Raw genomic sequence first — 13,331 nt, 5'->3', positions numbered from 1 at the left:
ATGGAGATTTCCCTGACGTTTCCCTGGCTTACCTGAGGCCAATCCTTCAATCAGACAGACACCATCTCTGCAGGACGAGAGACAATTCCCACTCCAAGAAACTCCCAAGACATGCAGGCAGCAAAGGGAGATGGAGAAGAGCAGGGAGGTGGGACTGCACCCAGCTTGCAGGCAAAATGCGAGTCCCCAAAACAACCACGCCTCTCACCAGGTGCTCAGACCTACAATTTCCAATACCAAAGATCTCCTGAGCCTGATCCCTCTCGCCTTGTTCTTGGGCAGGAGGAAAAGCTGTTTTGTCCCCATTGCAAGGCGCAGGACAGCAGTGTGGGTGGCTCCTTTTGCTGGTATCTCCTGGCACATCCAGCTCAGCCAGGAGCAAGTGACAGGAAACAGGAGAGATGAGACCTTTCCCTAGGGTTCTCTGAGCAGGCCAAAATCCAAGGAAACCAATGGAGAGCAAAGAAGGCTATAGGTGCTGTTGCACCCACAGCAGCTCCCTCAAATTACTCCCCCGGAGGCACCAGAAAATCTCCTGGTATAACCCTGACTCCATTTCATAGACCCTGACTTGCCTTTCCACTTGCTTGTCCTCATAAAGAAATGCCTGCTGCAGAAGGGTGAAAATAGGCTGATTATTTTTCTTCTCTCCCAGAAATACTTTTTTCTTTCCCTTTCTGTCCCAGTGGACCTGCATTCATTTCTCCCTTGGGAACTAAAGACAGGCAGTGGAAAGAGAACAGATTTCAAGAGCTGTCAAGGAACAGAAAGCAATTCTGCCTCTCAGAATGTAAAGCTGAAGGGTTTTTTCTTCCTTTTAGAAAAGTGTGAGACTCTAATGGGTTTGAGGGGCTATGAATATGACTTTTCACATCTGCCAAGATAATTATAAACTTGAATGAATTTCTGAGACCCAAACCCTGCCCAGATAAATCATACCTATCAAGCACTGATTAAAAACATGCTATTCAGAAAGCCTTCAAATTTATCTTCCCTTCCCACCCCACTATCTCCTGTATCTGTTGGAAATGGGTCTCAATGCTTTACTAAGGAACTGTAGAGGAAACCCTGGTACTTCAACCTTTCTTTGCAGGAGGTGTGAAAGAGATGGGAAATTAAGGCAATAGGGATCAAGCAGAATGAAGAGAGACTTGGGCTCAGACTGGGTCTGGCACTGGGACGCAGAAGATGCTGAGAAGCAGGTAAGGTGCAAAACTGAGTTTTGCATCTGGTTCAAAGTGTGACATGCACCCATGACCCACATCCCAAATCAGTATTCCTACAGGGGACAAGCAAGAATCCCTAACTCAGAGAAAAACCTGGATATGGGTGATTTCTTTCAGTTTACTGTGTGTGGGAACAACTCGTGCATCTCAGGTTTTCCTCATTGTTCACATGGAAATAAGCCCACCCCAGTCATTTATGGAATGCACTGAATTTTCATGAATATGCTGAAGAAGCTGCACATCCCCAATGCAGTAATTAAAGTAAATGAATGCTGCTGGGATGCCTTTGTCACCGTTTGTCTGACTCAAGACAAAAGGCAGAGAGGTCACATCCTGAAGGGAGAGTAATCCTTTATAAGCAGTGTTTAAGATGCCAGAGGAAACAATAACATCTGCAGAGGAACCACACGTTCCCTGAGTGCACAGGCTTTATACTTCCCACAAATACCTATTGTATCCTCCTTGTTGTCATGACTCAAACACAAGCATATGGAGGAAGGGACAAAGAGTTATTAAGTCCTTCAGAGGTAATTACTCATTCCTCCAATTTAGCATTTTAGACAAACACTACAAATTCTGAACTGCTTGTCAGAACACAGTATTGTTTTCACAGAACATGAGCTGAGTCAAATGAGTTAGGGTTCTCTTTTTAATTTCTAAGGGCTATTTTTAAAGCTCTCCCATGTTCAGCCCGAAAAAAAAGTCTTACCACCCATGTTCTGTGTCCAAGACATTTGCTGTGTCATTAGAGAAGGAACTGTTTCCTAGCCTGCTCCTCCAAGAAAAGCCGACCTCCCTGCATCACCAAGGGTCTCAGCCTCCATCCCCCACCAGCTTTTGGAAACAATTGAACATCAGCCCCCTGTGAAAACAGTCACTGACAGTCCAGCAGTGTTGTGGCACCCCAAATCCATGGGAGAGGGTGAACCTTCCACATGGCACAATGTGAGTGCCCCAACAGGGTGCCATCCCACTGGGTTCCATTGCTCCCCACAGCTGGTGTAACAACTTGTACCTCAACACTGATTTTCTACCTGTATTTCACCCCAGACACCTCTGTCCTCTCCAGTCAGTCCTTCCCAAGGCAGGGATCTCCCCTTTTTAAAGCCTTATCTTCTCTTCCTCCTCTTCCTCTCTCCTTTCTAGATACAAACCCCACCACTCCAATGAATCTGGAACACCATTTTTTTTGTACTGTCACCATGTAAATCATGAGGTTCAGATCTCAATTATTTAGCATCCCACTAATCCAGCACCATCTGCAACCTTCACCAGCAAATAAATGCGTGTGTGTCTGTGTATCCTTAACTTGATCACTGTTTGAAAATACAGGATGTTGGATAAAGAACAATTCCACCTCACCACATATAAAAGCTTTAGCGCTGTCTCATTTTGAGATCTGTTGCTGAGACAGTTTCTCATTAAATATGTAAAGCAGTCCCTGTAAATGATACTGTTTGCAAAATAAAAAGGGCATTTGGGTGCTGTGTCCATTGCTTTGGAGATGCCCAGATGTGCCCTGCCAGCACAGCTGCCGTGCTCTCCTCAGGAAGGTGATGGGTTTGACTGACTTTAGCTGGCAATTGTTACACTCATAGCTCCTTGCTTCTTCTTAACAAAGGCTTTGCCTAGCCATCCACTTGTGCTGATGCCTTGACAGGCTGCCTAGAACAGAGACTAGACAGTGTTAAAGGAATAAAGCAGGCATTTATTGAAAAGGCTTTCAAAGGATGCACCTTGGGCAGAACAAGTGCCCGGCCAAGGCTACAACCAAGATGGACAACAAGTCACGAGTTTTTACACTTTCATAAGCTTTCATCCATTTACATATTTGGGTTAATTGTCCAATTACAGCTTCAGGTTATGAAGTCACATCCTCCCAGTTTGCTCTCCTCAATTTGCCCTTGTTTATGCTTTTTGGGCCTGAAGCTGCAATGGTGTCCTTGGTTCTTGGGCTGGAAAAGGATTGTTTTGTCCAACTAAACTGTGAGGAGAACTTGCTAACACTTTATATGAAGTTCAGAGTTATGTACTAATGCAGCACAGAATCTGGATAATATGAAAACTAAAACTTAAGGCATCAGTGGCCTTATGGAAGGTGGCCAGGAAAAGTCACTGGAAACTCTGTATCATTACAGAAGAAAATTCCTGAAGAGTTGCAAAGTTAGTGCACAAATTACTTGGGCTTAGAGGGACTAAGAGTTAGTATGGGGGGTTCAGAGAGCTTCATGGCTGATTCCCTTGGCCTCCTGAGCAGGAGTTGTCCAAGGTCATCTTACTGTGAAGGCGCCTGGGGAGAGAAAATGAGGCGTGATGGGGCTCTGCAGGGACCAGCTCAGCTCGTTCCTGCCTGCTCTTGCGCCTCACAGACAGGGCCAGGGTGAACACAAGTCTCCTGCACCATCCAGAGCTCCCTGCAGCTTCCAGGAAGCCTGAAAGGCAGCACAGACAATGAATGCCAGGTGGGAGCACAGAGCATTGCTGCCTGAGATTCACGTTTGTGGCTACTGGTGCTGTGTGCCCTGCCTCCCCACTGAGTGTGACTGTGGCTCTCCAGGACCTTGCCACAGGTCCATTCCTACTTCTGCACGTGGACAGGCCAGATCCTGGGGGCAGAGCCTGCCCTCCTGGTTTTGCTGTGTGTCAGCATCAGGAGCCCAGGGGCCATCAGGCTTAGCATCTGACTTCATTTTCCTCAGAGCATCTCAGCAAACCCCCAGCTCTAACCTGCAGGATAACACAGAAACCAGGGGAAAATGAACACAGACTGATGCATGGAACACTTCCACACCACCCCCCACACCCCCCCCCCCCAAAAAAAAAAAAAAAAAAAAAAAAAAAGGAAAAAAAAAAGGAAAAGAAAAGAAAAAAAAAGAGAGAAAACAAGACAGAAGCAATCTGTTTCTTTTCCTGGAAGGAGTTATTGGCATATGCCTGAGTTGGGACCACAAAGACACTCTGCTGGTTGTGTACCTTTGCACCAGGGAAAGTCCTCTCTCACTGTGATGCCAGGATGGGGGAAAGTGGATGCATTAACACATGGAGCAATCAGGCAGAATTTAATCTGAGAGCTTTGAATTGTGGCTGCTGAAAACAGGGTCTGGTCAACATATGGGCTCATGAATCTTTCCTGACAGCCCTGCAGTTATGGAAGCAAGAAGTGGAGCCTCCTGGTTATAAATTGGTCATGAATAAATTTAGGTTGACAATTAGAAGGTTTCTAATAATCAGAGGATTAGGTTCTGGGGACATTCAGACAGGAGTGGGCTGTGAACCTTTGTCATTCCCTGTAGAGCAGCATAGGAGAAGAGAGGAGAGAACTAAATGGCATGGAGGATTCATCCTGTCCATGCCCCCAGGGATGGCTTTGTATCACCTGCTAATGGTACAAAGCAATAGCCCTGGAGCCAAATTTTGAATTTCTTGAAAGTTTTGAGTAGAGTGGCCAGAAAGAAAGGTCAGATTGTCAGGGTCTATCTTGTTGGGCATGTTCTCCTTCCAATGACCATGAAGACACCGAATTTCCTGTCTGAGCAGTGACCAGCCAGGATTGTTGGCAGCGCCTGTGACCCTGAGCCCTCTCATCCTGTGGCATGGCACTGGGACTTTCTTCTGCACACAATCCCAAATTTTCTATAGGATGCTGGAGATTATTTTGCACCATGGATTGTGTGGATGCTTTTAAGTCTCCTGTTGGAATAACTGTCCTGTGGCACAATTGCCTGCGCTGACATTTAAGCACAACTCTCCCTCCCACTCTAGACCTGCTGTACTGCCAGCAGAGACCTGGCATATCCAGTATGAGCATCCTTCCTTCCAAGGTCACAATCAGGTGTCTAGGAGTTGAGGAAGCCTGCTCACATCTGGGATGAGGATCTGCATGCATCATCAACAGCAGCAGCTTGTCAGCCTCTCCCTGGACCTTGAAAAATGCTTCAAGCAAGCGGAGCAAAAATGATGCCACTTTCAGCTAGTCAGACTTCATTTATTTCATTATGCCGCGAACTCTGATTTTTTTTGCATTATCCACAGAGACTTCTAGGTTGAGCTAAGACTCACATGTGCAATGTGAATGAGACAAGCAGTAGAAATAAAGGATAAACATGGAAAAAACCCCTCCCTGTAAAGTTATTCAGGGATTCCAGGGAGGGAGAGAAGGAAGAAGGAAAAAACCCTCAATCCTCTTTTCCATCTCTTCTTTAGAACATTTTTACATAGCACCTGACTGTGACAATAACACAGCTAGCAGTGGCCCCTTCCTTTGTAAACAGAAGGCTCAAACAACGGCAATAAGAAGTCTTGGCTGGTGGGTTATTGTGAAAAATATTCAGATGTTGTGCTCTCCCGCTATGTGTCCTCAGGTAAAGCTCCAGCAGATCTCAAAGCTAATATTCTTTCATGCTATTTAAATATGCACACCACTACTTTTCTGAAGTATCTCTCATTTTCATCAGGGCAGAGCTTCCTGATAAGATCCTGCCACATGAACCTTTACCAGGGCTCTGAAACACCACTTGCACCCCACCAGCAGCCCAAAGTGGATGCGAGGGAAGAGCTCAGCTCTGCTGAGGGCCATGATGAGCAGGTCAGGGCCTCTCCTCACTATGTGTGAGGAACAAGTATAGAATTAATAACCCTAAAAAATATCCTCGAACCAGGGATCACCAGGGAAATGTTATGAAGTACTTCTCCTATAACCAGAACTGGGTCAATGCACTTTAGGAAGGAGGAAGTGGCTCTGTGCTGGTGGCAATGACATAATTTTTATGTTGGTGACCAGCACAAATAGCTGACTGCAGGTGGAAGGCTTCCCTAATTTGGATGCATATAGTAGTCTGAAAGCTTATGGGAGAGGTAAAGAGTTTGTCAGAAAGACTTTCCTGGACCCCCCTCAGTTTTACCATCTCTGAAAGGGAGATGAAGAAAAGATGAGCAACTCTTTGTTTATCTAAACCAAGAATATAATACAGGGAACAGTTGCACAAAGTGAAGGTTGGGCCACATTCCCACTTAAGGGCACCATGAACTGAAAGTTGCACAGGCCCCTGGAATGAAGTTTGTGCAGGGAAAAGGGAGTGGGCACACCACCAGTACGCACAGGGCCTGTGTCAAGGCAGGGAAAAGGACTGCAGGACAACCAGGGATGTCGTGTTTAAACTGGTAAAAGCTGATCTTGCTGCTTCAGTGGAGGAAATCCCAGTACAAAATCAAAAGTTCCTGAGTGTGACAATAGTACATGCAACTTCAAACTCAAAACAACATTAAAAATTCCCAAATTAAACCCCCAAACAAACCAACCTAGCCCCCCTCCATCCCCCCAGAATTATAGAATGAAATAACAAAAAGCTGAAGACCTTAAATGAGTAGACCACACAGTCATCCCTGTAATTTGCTCCACTTACCACTTCCTTGCAAGCTGTATTTACTCATATACCAATAATGCTGTGAATAGAAATTAGCACCCCTTCATGTTGATAAAAGACAGGCACGTGGAGCTTTCAGAGACACTTTAGCAGTGTGCACAGGAGAAAAGCAAAGAATCCTTATGGGGCTGGAAACATTTAAGAGGCACTATAATTGAAGCAAGACAAAATAAATAGGGCTATAAATTAGACCAGATTTGTCACAAGTCAATCAGTAAATGCAGAGATTTCTCTTTCAGGTCTATTACATCTCAATGAAAAAAAATTGAAACACATTCAGATGCCAAACACAGTAACAGACATGCTAGTCAAGAAACAAAAGAGTGCAAATACAGCATTTTTCAAGAAGAATATTCATCACCAGCAAATCAGTTGGCACAGAACTGTGGCTGGTTCATGGTAATAACAGATTTTACACCTTTTAACTACAGATCATGCCAAGGGGTCCAATCCTACTCCAGGAATTGTTCACGTCTCCCAGACTTTGCAGCACAGAGATTAGAACTGGGTTTGCCAAGTACTGGTAGTGGTTTAGGAGTAACAATTACCTGCTGATCGCAGGGATGGGGTAAATGCCCCGCTCTGCCCCCAGCAAGCCCACTACACATTCTGCATGAAGTGATACCAGAAAACAAGCACAGGGACTTCACTTCAAGCTTTTTCTAAACAGCAGATCCCATTTATCTATGCTCAGCTCCACAAAGCAAAATAAGAAGCATATCCATAGTCCAGCAAAGTACACTATAAAGGCAAAGTGAAGAACTGGCTAAACACATCCAGTGCTCTCAAGTGTTTGTGCCATCCTTTTTGTTTGGCACCATTCCTTGCACGGGAAGGCAGCACAATTGCCTGGCCTCAGAACAACTTTATGAAGAGCTAACGTTGCCATCGTGTGGTGACCTTCAGAAATAAACTGCACTCCTGCAGTTCTTCGTCTCCCCAGTAGCATTACAAAAAGGAAGAACCAGCCCTGAGGGCTGGACAATGCCCGTGGACTGAAAGGAGGGTGGCTTGCCCACAATACAGATTTCAGAAAGGTTCATGAGTTGCTGAAAGGAGCACCAGATGCTGCTCACACGGAACACCCAGTCAGAAATGCACAGTGCAGGTACCAAAACCTGATCTATTCTGTTATTGCTCTCTCCTCCTTTTGGCCAAATTGTAAAAAACAGTTAACAGAAATACTGCTTGTTAGGTGTGGTGTTACAGAGCCCAGCTTTAAGGCACAGAACACTCTCTCCCCCCAGCAGTGCCTAAATCTTTAATGCTCCACTCTTGTGGCAGTGCTAGGGCAGACACCACCCTCTACATGTGTTTTATACCTCTACCAGGTTGCTCTCCAGCACAATCACAGCTCCCAGGGATTACTGTACACCTTGTATCCTAGAAACATTTCAGCTGCCTCAACAGCTGCAGAGTAGTAGGAATGAAAACACTGGATAAACTGCAGTCATAGGCAAAGATGTTCTGGGGAAGACAGTACCTTTAAAAACTAGTAAATGCTGTAGAAGCAGCATTTCTGAGCTCCTTATGATTGAAGGCACATCTATTTTCTGTACAGGCACTTTTACAATTTTTTCCCCTCAGTCTTATATAACCAAGCTTAACAGTAGTACATAAAAAAATCAAGAACCCTAAGGGACAAATCTTTCACCTTAAAGGACCTCCAGGTTGATAAAACTCTGAAGTTACTGTCAAGTTAAGAGTTTCAGAGTAGGTGGATTTAATCACTTCAAAATCCAATTTAAAATCAAGGTCTCCAGACACTTGAACATGGCTTTTAGTCCCAATTTGCATAATTTCTTTTTTTTTTCTTAGCAGCTCTATCCCTTCCCATCAACCATGTGCTTGAACTCTGTATTTCCAAGGGTATGTAAATAGCTCAAGACAACACTGTATTCTTCTAAGTGTTTGGGTATGCCTAATGCTGGCTGAAATAATGCAGCACTAACCATATAAAGAGTTAAAGCACACATTTCTAGCAATATATCCTAATCAGTGTATTTGACAACATATATTTGGGTATGTATATGACAATATAAAGGTGTCACAACCTTAGTTGTTTAAAATAGATACTTCCTCCTTCAATTTATATTTGACCGAGAAAGTAATTTGCTTTTAAATTACCAGATACCTCAGACTTCACAAGATTTCTCCAATCAATGTGAAAAAAATGTATCTCCTGCCAAGAAACTACAGGAGGAAACACAGGAAATTACATGGATGCCGACGCTGAAATTTGTAAACATTATTCTCCAATGCAAAGGCTAAACTGCGCAGTTCAGTGTTTCAGATGAGCTAATTTTTAGGTCATGCTCCCTTTTACTTGATGGTTTTGATTAAATAGTGGAAATTAGTTCTTACCAGAGTACATCCTTTCAGCATATGCCTGAATTTATACAGAACCATTAGTGTGGTTATTTTCATGTATTCTGCACTCAAGATTTTGCAAGTAACACTGTACATTCCCAACCAATTCCAACAGCAGACTGCTTTTAAATGTCAGGATCTGACCTACTTCAAATAACTGGAAATGCAATTATTTCAACTGGCATTGTGTACCAAGTACTGGGCATAGCATGGCAAAAGCATTTCTGCATGTTCCTGGGGAATACTAGAATCCAACACTTGGACATTAAAAAATGAGACAGACAACCACTCTTGGTTAGAAATAAAAACAAACGTATGATTTAAATTTAAATCAAATGTTTGTAATTTCAAAATTAGACCAAGGACACAGAGTTACACATAATGAGAAGTTCATTTTATTTCTGTGCCTTCTGTGCCTTCGGTGCTGGTGCCTTCTCTGGCTTCTTAGCCTTGGGTGCCTTCTCTGGCTTTTTGCCCTTTGGTGCCTTCTCTGCCTTCCCTGGCTTCCCAGGCTTCTTGGCTTTTTTAGCAGCGATCCTCTGGAGCTTCTTCATTTCATGCTTGATGATTCTGTTCCTCTGTTAAAAAAAAAGAAAATGTTTACAGTTCATCAGCATGAGAAGAGCAAGAGTTCAAATACTGTGCCTTAATACAAATTCTAAGCTTTCAGATTCTGCCTCTTTTCATTATCACCCTTTAACCATGCACTGTATCTGAAATGTCAAATTCCACCTAAAACTGTTCTAATCTACCAAGTGGACATTATCATTCTGGCTGGTAGCTCAGGCATCTCAGTATTTCATGTGTAATGATTTTCATTAGAAGATGAAATACTAACAGCTACCTATCCAGAATATTTGATTTTATCAGCTGGCAATTCCATCCTCAGCTGTAACTTGGGAGGACTGACACATGGATTATACAAGTTCAAGCCTGACCAACTACAGAAGACAAAGTGGTGAAATACTAAAAACCATGGAAAATTCAAGGCATTCACACCCACAGTATCATCCCATAACCCAAGCCAGCTGAAAGTAAGCTACTAATACTGGATGTGACTCTGAAGTGAAAGCTACAAGCATTAACTCCATGAAGAAGCAGCACTCAAACACTTACCATTTTCTTTGCTTTCATCACCTTGTAGCGATCGAAGTCAGTCATTTTGGCTTTCTGTGTGAAAACAATCAGTCATGAAACTGATAATATGCAAGTAGTACAACTCAGCATTCCAAAGCATTCCCAAAGTAACTGATCATCTCCAAACGATGTTTAGCTGCACTTCTGGAACTAGCTCACAATTTAAGGCCTTTGCACCATCGCAGGATGCAGGAAAAAGAGGCTGTTACAGAAACAACTGAACAAAACCCCATGAACTGTTAAAATAGAAGATGTTTAAGCTGGTAAATTAAAACTCTATGCCTTGTCTACCTTTAATCCTAGCTAGCTACTGAAAACGTGCAGCCTTTAGACGGCACCTAATTTTACAAAGCAGAAGCAGTATATGTACTGCTTGTTCAGTGAAACACTGTTACCTTTTCTCGGGCCTCAATCTTCTTTGCCCATCTTGTTGCCGACCACTTCTCATTTATATTTTCCTTCTCCCAGGCAAGTCGCACACACTTCTGACGAGCGCTGTGTGGGAACAGTCACAAAATCATATTCACAGTCTTTATTAAAAAAAAGTTCTCCCTGATGCTGGCCTCCCAAATTTCATTCAAGGGAAGATGACTCCACTATGTTACTTCAGACTCCTTATTTCAAGTCAATGTCACATGCATCTCTGTGGCCTAATTAACATTCTGTTGAATAAGTGCTGTGCTAGAACTGACAGAATCACAGAATGGGTCAGGTTGGAAGGAACCACAGCAGGGTCACCAACTCCAACCTCCCCGCTCAAGCAGGGCCATCCCAGAGCACACAGCACAGGACTGTGTCCAGAGGATTCTTGAGTATCTCCAGTGAGGGAGACTCCACCACCTCTCTGGGCTACCTGCTCAGTGGTCAGTCACCTGAGCTCCAGGATATCCACACCTCTCTTGTCCTGAGGAGCCCAGAACTGGACACAGCACTCCAGGTGTGGCCTCACCAGAGTAGGATCACCTCCCTCACCCTGCTGGCTTCACTCCTCCTAATGGCCCCAGGACACTGCTGGCTCAGGGACAGCTTGTTGCCACGAGGACCCTCAGGTCCTTGTCTGCAGAGCTCTTTCCAGCAAGCTGGCCTCAAGCCTGTACAGGTGTTCGGGATTCTTGTTCCACAGGTGCAGGACCCTGCACTTGTCCTTGTAGAACTTCCAAAGCTTCCTCTCTGCCCGTCTCTTCAACCTGTTGAGATCCTTTTGAATGGCAGCACAGTGCTCTGCGATACAGCCACTCCTCCCAGCTTTGTGTCATCAATGAAACCTGCTGAGGAGGCATCTGCCCCTTCATCCAAGTCCCTGATGAGTAAGTTAAACAATACTGGGCCCAGTATTGAACCTTGGGCGACACCACAGGTGACAGGCCACCAACCAGACCCTGTGCCACTGACCATGGACCTCTGGGATCTGCTCCCAAGCCACCTCACTGTTCTAATGAGCAGCTGCTCCTAGCACTGCTTGAGGATCAGAAGCACGGCCCTTTTCTGATTCGAAATTACAGAAATGCACACATTAACTGAGCTAAAAGAATAGAATGAGTTCAGCCTCCTACAATCCTAGTGTAGTTCTGCAAGCAGGGAGCCTATTTAATGTCTGAAGGTGACTGAAGCAGTAGCAAAAGCAAAGCTGCAGCAGCATTTACACTGCTTTTCCCCACACCATCCACCACAGAACTACCTGTGAGATGCCTTGACTGCCGTGAGACTTCCTCTGCTCCTGAACAGCAGCTATCAGCCAACACTGGCAATGAAAACCTCAGTACATCCAACTATGATATCACAGCACGCCAAATTTTTACTGTTTATCCACTAGAGTTTGAACCTTCTAGACGTAGCAAGGATCAGCCATCGAGTGACAACATGGGTTTTCTTACACAAGTCAAGAAAGATGACAGCTCACCTGTGTGGGAACTTCAGGACAAAGTCAGTCAGCTGCATGCACTTGAAGGGCATGGCCTGCCTCCTGACACCACTGCAGGGGCCATCCACCAGTGCCTGAAAAAGGGAAACAAATGTGGGGGGTTTGCAGCAGATTTCTCACTGCATGTGATTTACACAGCTGCTTCCTAATAATGTATGAACAGTATCTTGACAACACTCATCCCAAACTGAAATACATATTATGCAGACAGAAGTGGAGATTGTTAAATCTTACCTGTACAACCCTAGCTTTACAGCAAGAATTTTAAAGGCCTGCCTTTAATCAAAGAAGAAAAAAAAAACCAAAACACCTGAATTAAAAAAAATAAAAGGCAGACAAAACTAAGATGTGAACAGGAAGAGTCCCCTAGCCCAAATAGTCACTTTACACATACATTAATGCCATTTAATTAATAAGTTTAGATTCCAACAGACATCGCTTGTCCACTTCTACACCATGGAAACACAGCAGAGATGGGGATGTATCACTTGCTGGCAGGCAAAAGCATGCTCCTAAAGGTATCAAACACAACAGCTGCTAAATCCTATCCTTCTGTCAATTGCTTATTTGAAAACAGAATTTCTATTGAAGTCAATACACACAGCCTTAGCATACAAGCCTCTGTTAGGGCAGAAAGGAGGAAATCCAGGGGCAGCACTCACAACTTACCCTATTTTGGTCAATAACATCCACGATGGCCACCAGCTTGCCAGCGTGTGGCCCGAAGGAGATGAAGGCAACTCTGCCGATCTCCACGAAGCGCTTGAACACCTGGGAGGGTAGGAATGCACAGTTAGGCGAGAACACACCCAAGGCCATCTTCAGATTCAAGGCTCTGAGAGCCTTTAAAGAGCTCCCAGAAAAATCACAGAGTGGTTTGGGTTGGACAGAGACCTCAAAGATCACCTAGTCCCAACCCCCTGCCGTGGGCAGGGACATCTTCCACTTCACCAGGTTCCTCAGAGCTCCATCCAGGTTTTCAAAAATTCTAGGGATGGGTCATCCACAATTTCTCTGCACAACCTGTTCCAGTGCTTCAACAACCCCACAGTAAAGAATTATTTCCTACCATCTAATCTAAACCTACTCTCTTTCGGTTTGAAGCCATCCCCGCTGCCCCATCACCACATGCTCCTGCATACAGTCCTACCCCATCCTTCCTCTAAGTTCCCTTCAGCTCCTGGAAAGCTTTCGGACCGCACGAAACCCCCACGCTTGAGCACAGCGGCCGCGCTCCCGCCGCGCTCCGAGCCC

The 13,331-nt window shown here is 44.6% G+C and overlaps 1 protein-coding gene across 1 annotated transcript; it reads right to left on the bottom strand.

Moving 5' to 3' along the window:
• Nucleotides 1-9,338: 9,338 nt before the first annotated feature.
• RPL14 (ribosomal protein L14) lies at nt 9,339-12,911 on the bottom strand. Its single transcript, XM_031059418.1, has 5 exons — nt 12,747-12,911; nt 12,057-12,151; nt 10,552-10,651; nt 10,136-10,189; nt 9,339-9,597 (listed from the first exon to the last, which is right to left on the bottom strand). Exons 1-5 carry the CDS (start codon nt 12,894-12,896, stop codon nt 9,415-9,417), a joined length of 582 nt encoding a protein of 193 aa, XP_030915278.1. The 5' UTR covers nt 12,897-12,911; the 3' UTR covers nt 9,339-9,414.
• Nucleotides 12,912-13,331: the final 420 nt, after the last annotated feature.

The sequence above is a fragment of the Geospiza fortis genome, unplaced genomic scaffold (genome assembly GCF_000277835.1).
Source record: "Geospiza fortis unplaced genomic scaffold, GeoFor_1.0 scaffold346, whole genome shotgun sequence".
NCBI lineage: Eukaryota > Metazoa > Chordata > Aves > Passeriformes > Thraupidae > Geospiza > Geospiza fortis.
The sequence above is the reverse complement of the archived record's forward strand: the minus strand, read 5'-3'. Positions and strand labels throughout refer to the sequence as shown.

Coding starts and splice junctions, on each gene's coding strand:
- RPL14 (XM_031059418.1), bottom strand. CDS start 12,896: ATGGCCTTGGGTGTGTTCTCGCCTAACTGTGCATTCCTACCCTCCCAG. Junction 10,652..12,056: donor GTCCTGAAGTTCCCACACAG/GTGAGCTGTCAT, acceptor GTTCCCACACAG/CGCTCGTCAGAAGTGTGTGC. Junction 9,598..10,135: donor TGATGAAAGCAAAGAAAATG/GTAAGTGTTTGA, acceptor TTTTTTTAACAG/AGGAACAGAATCATCAAGCA.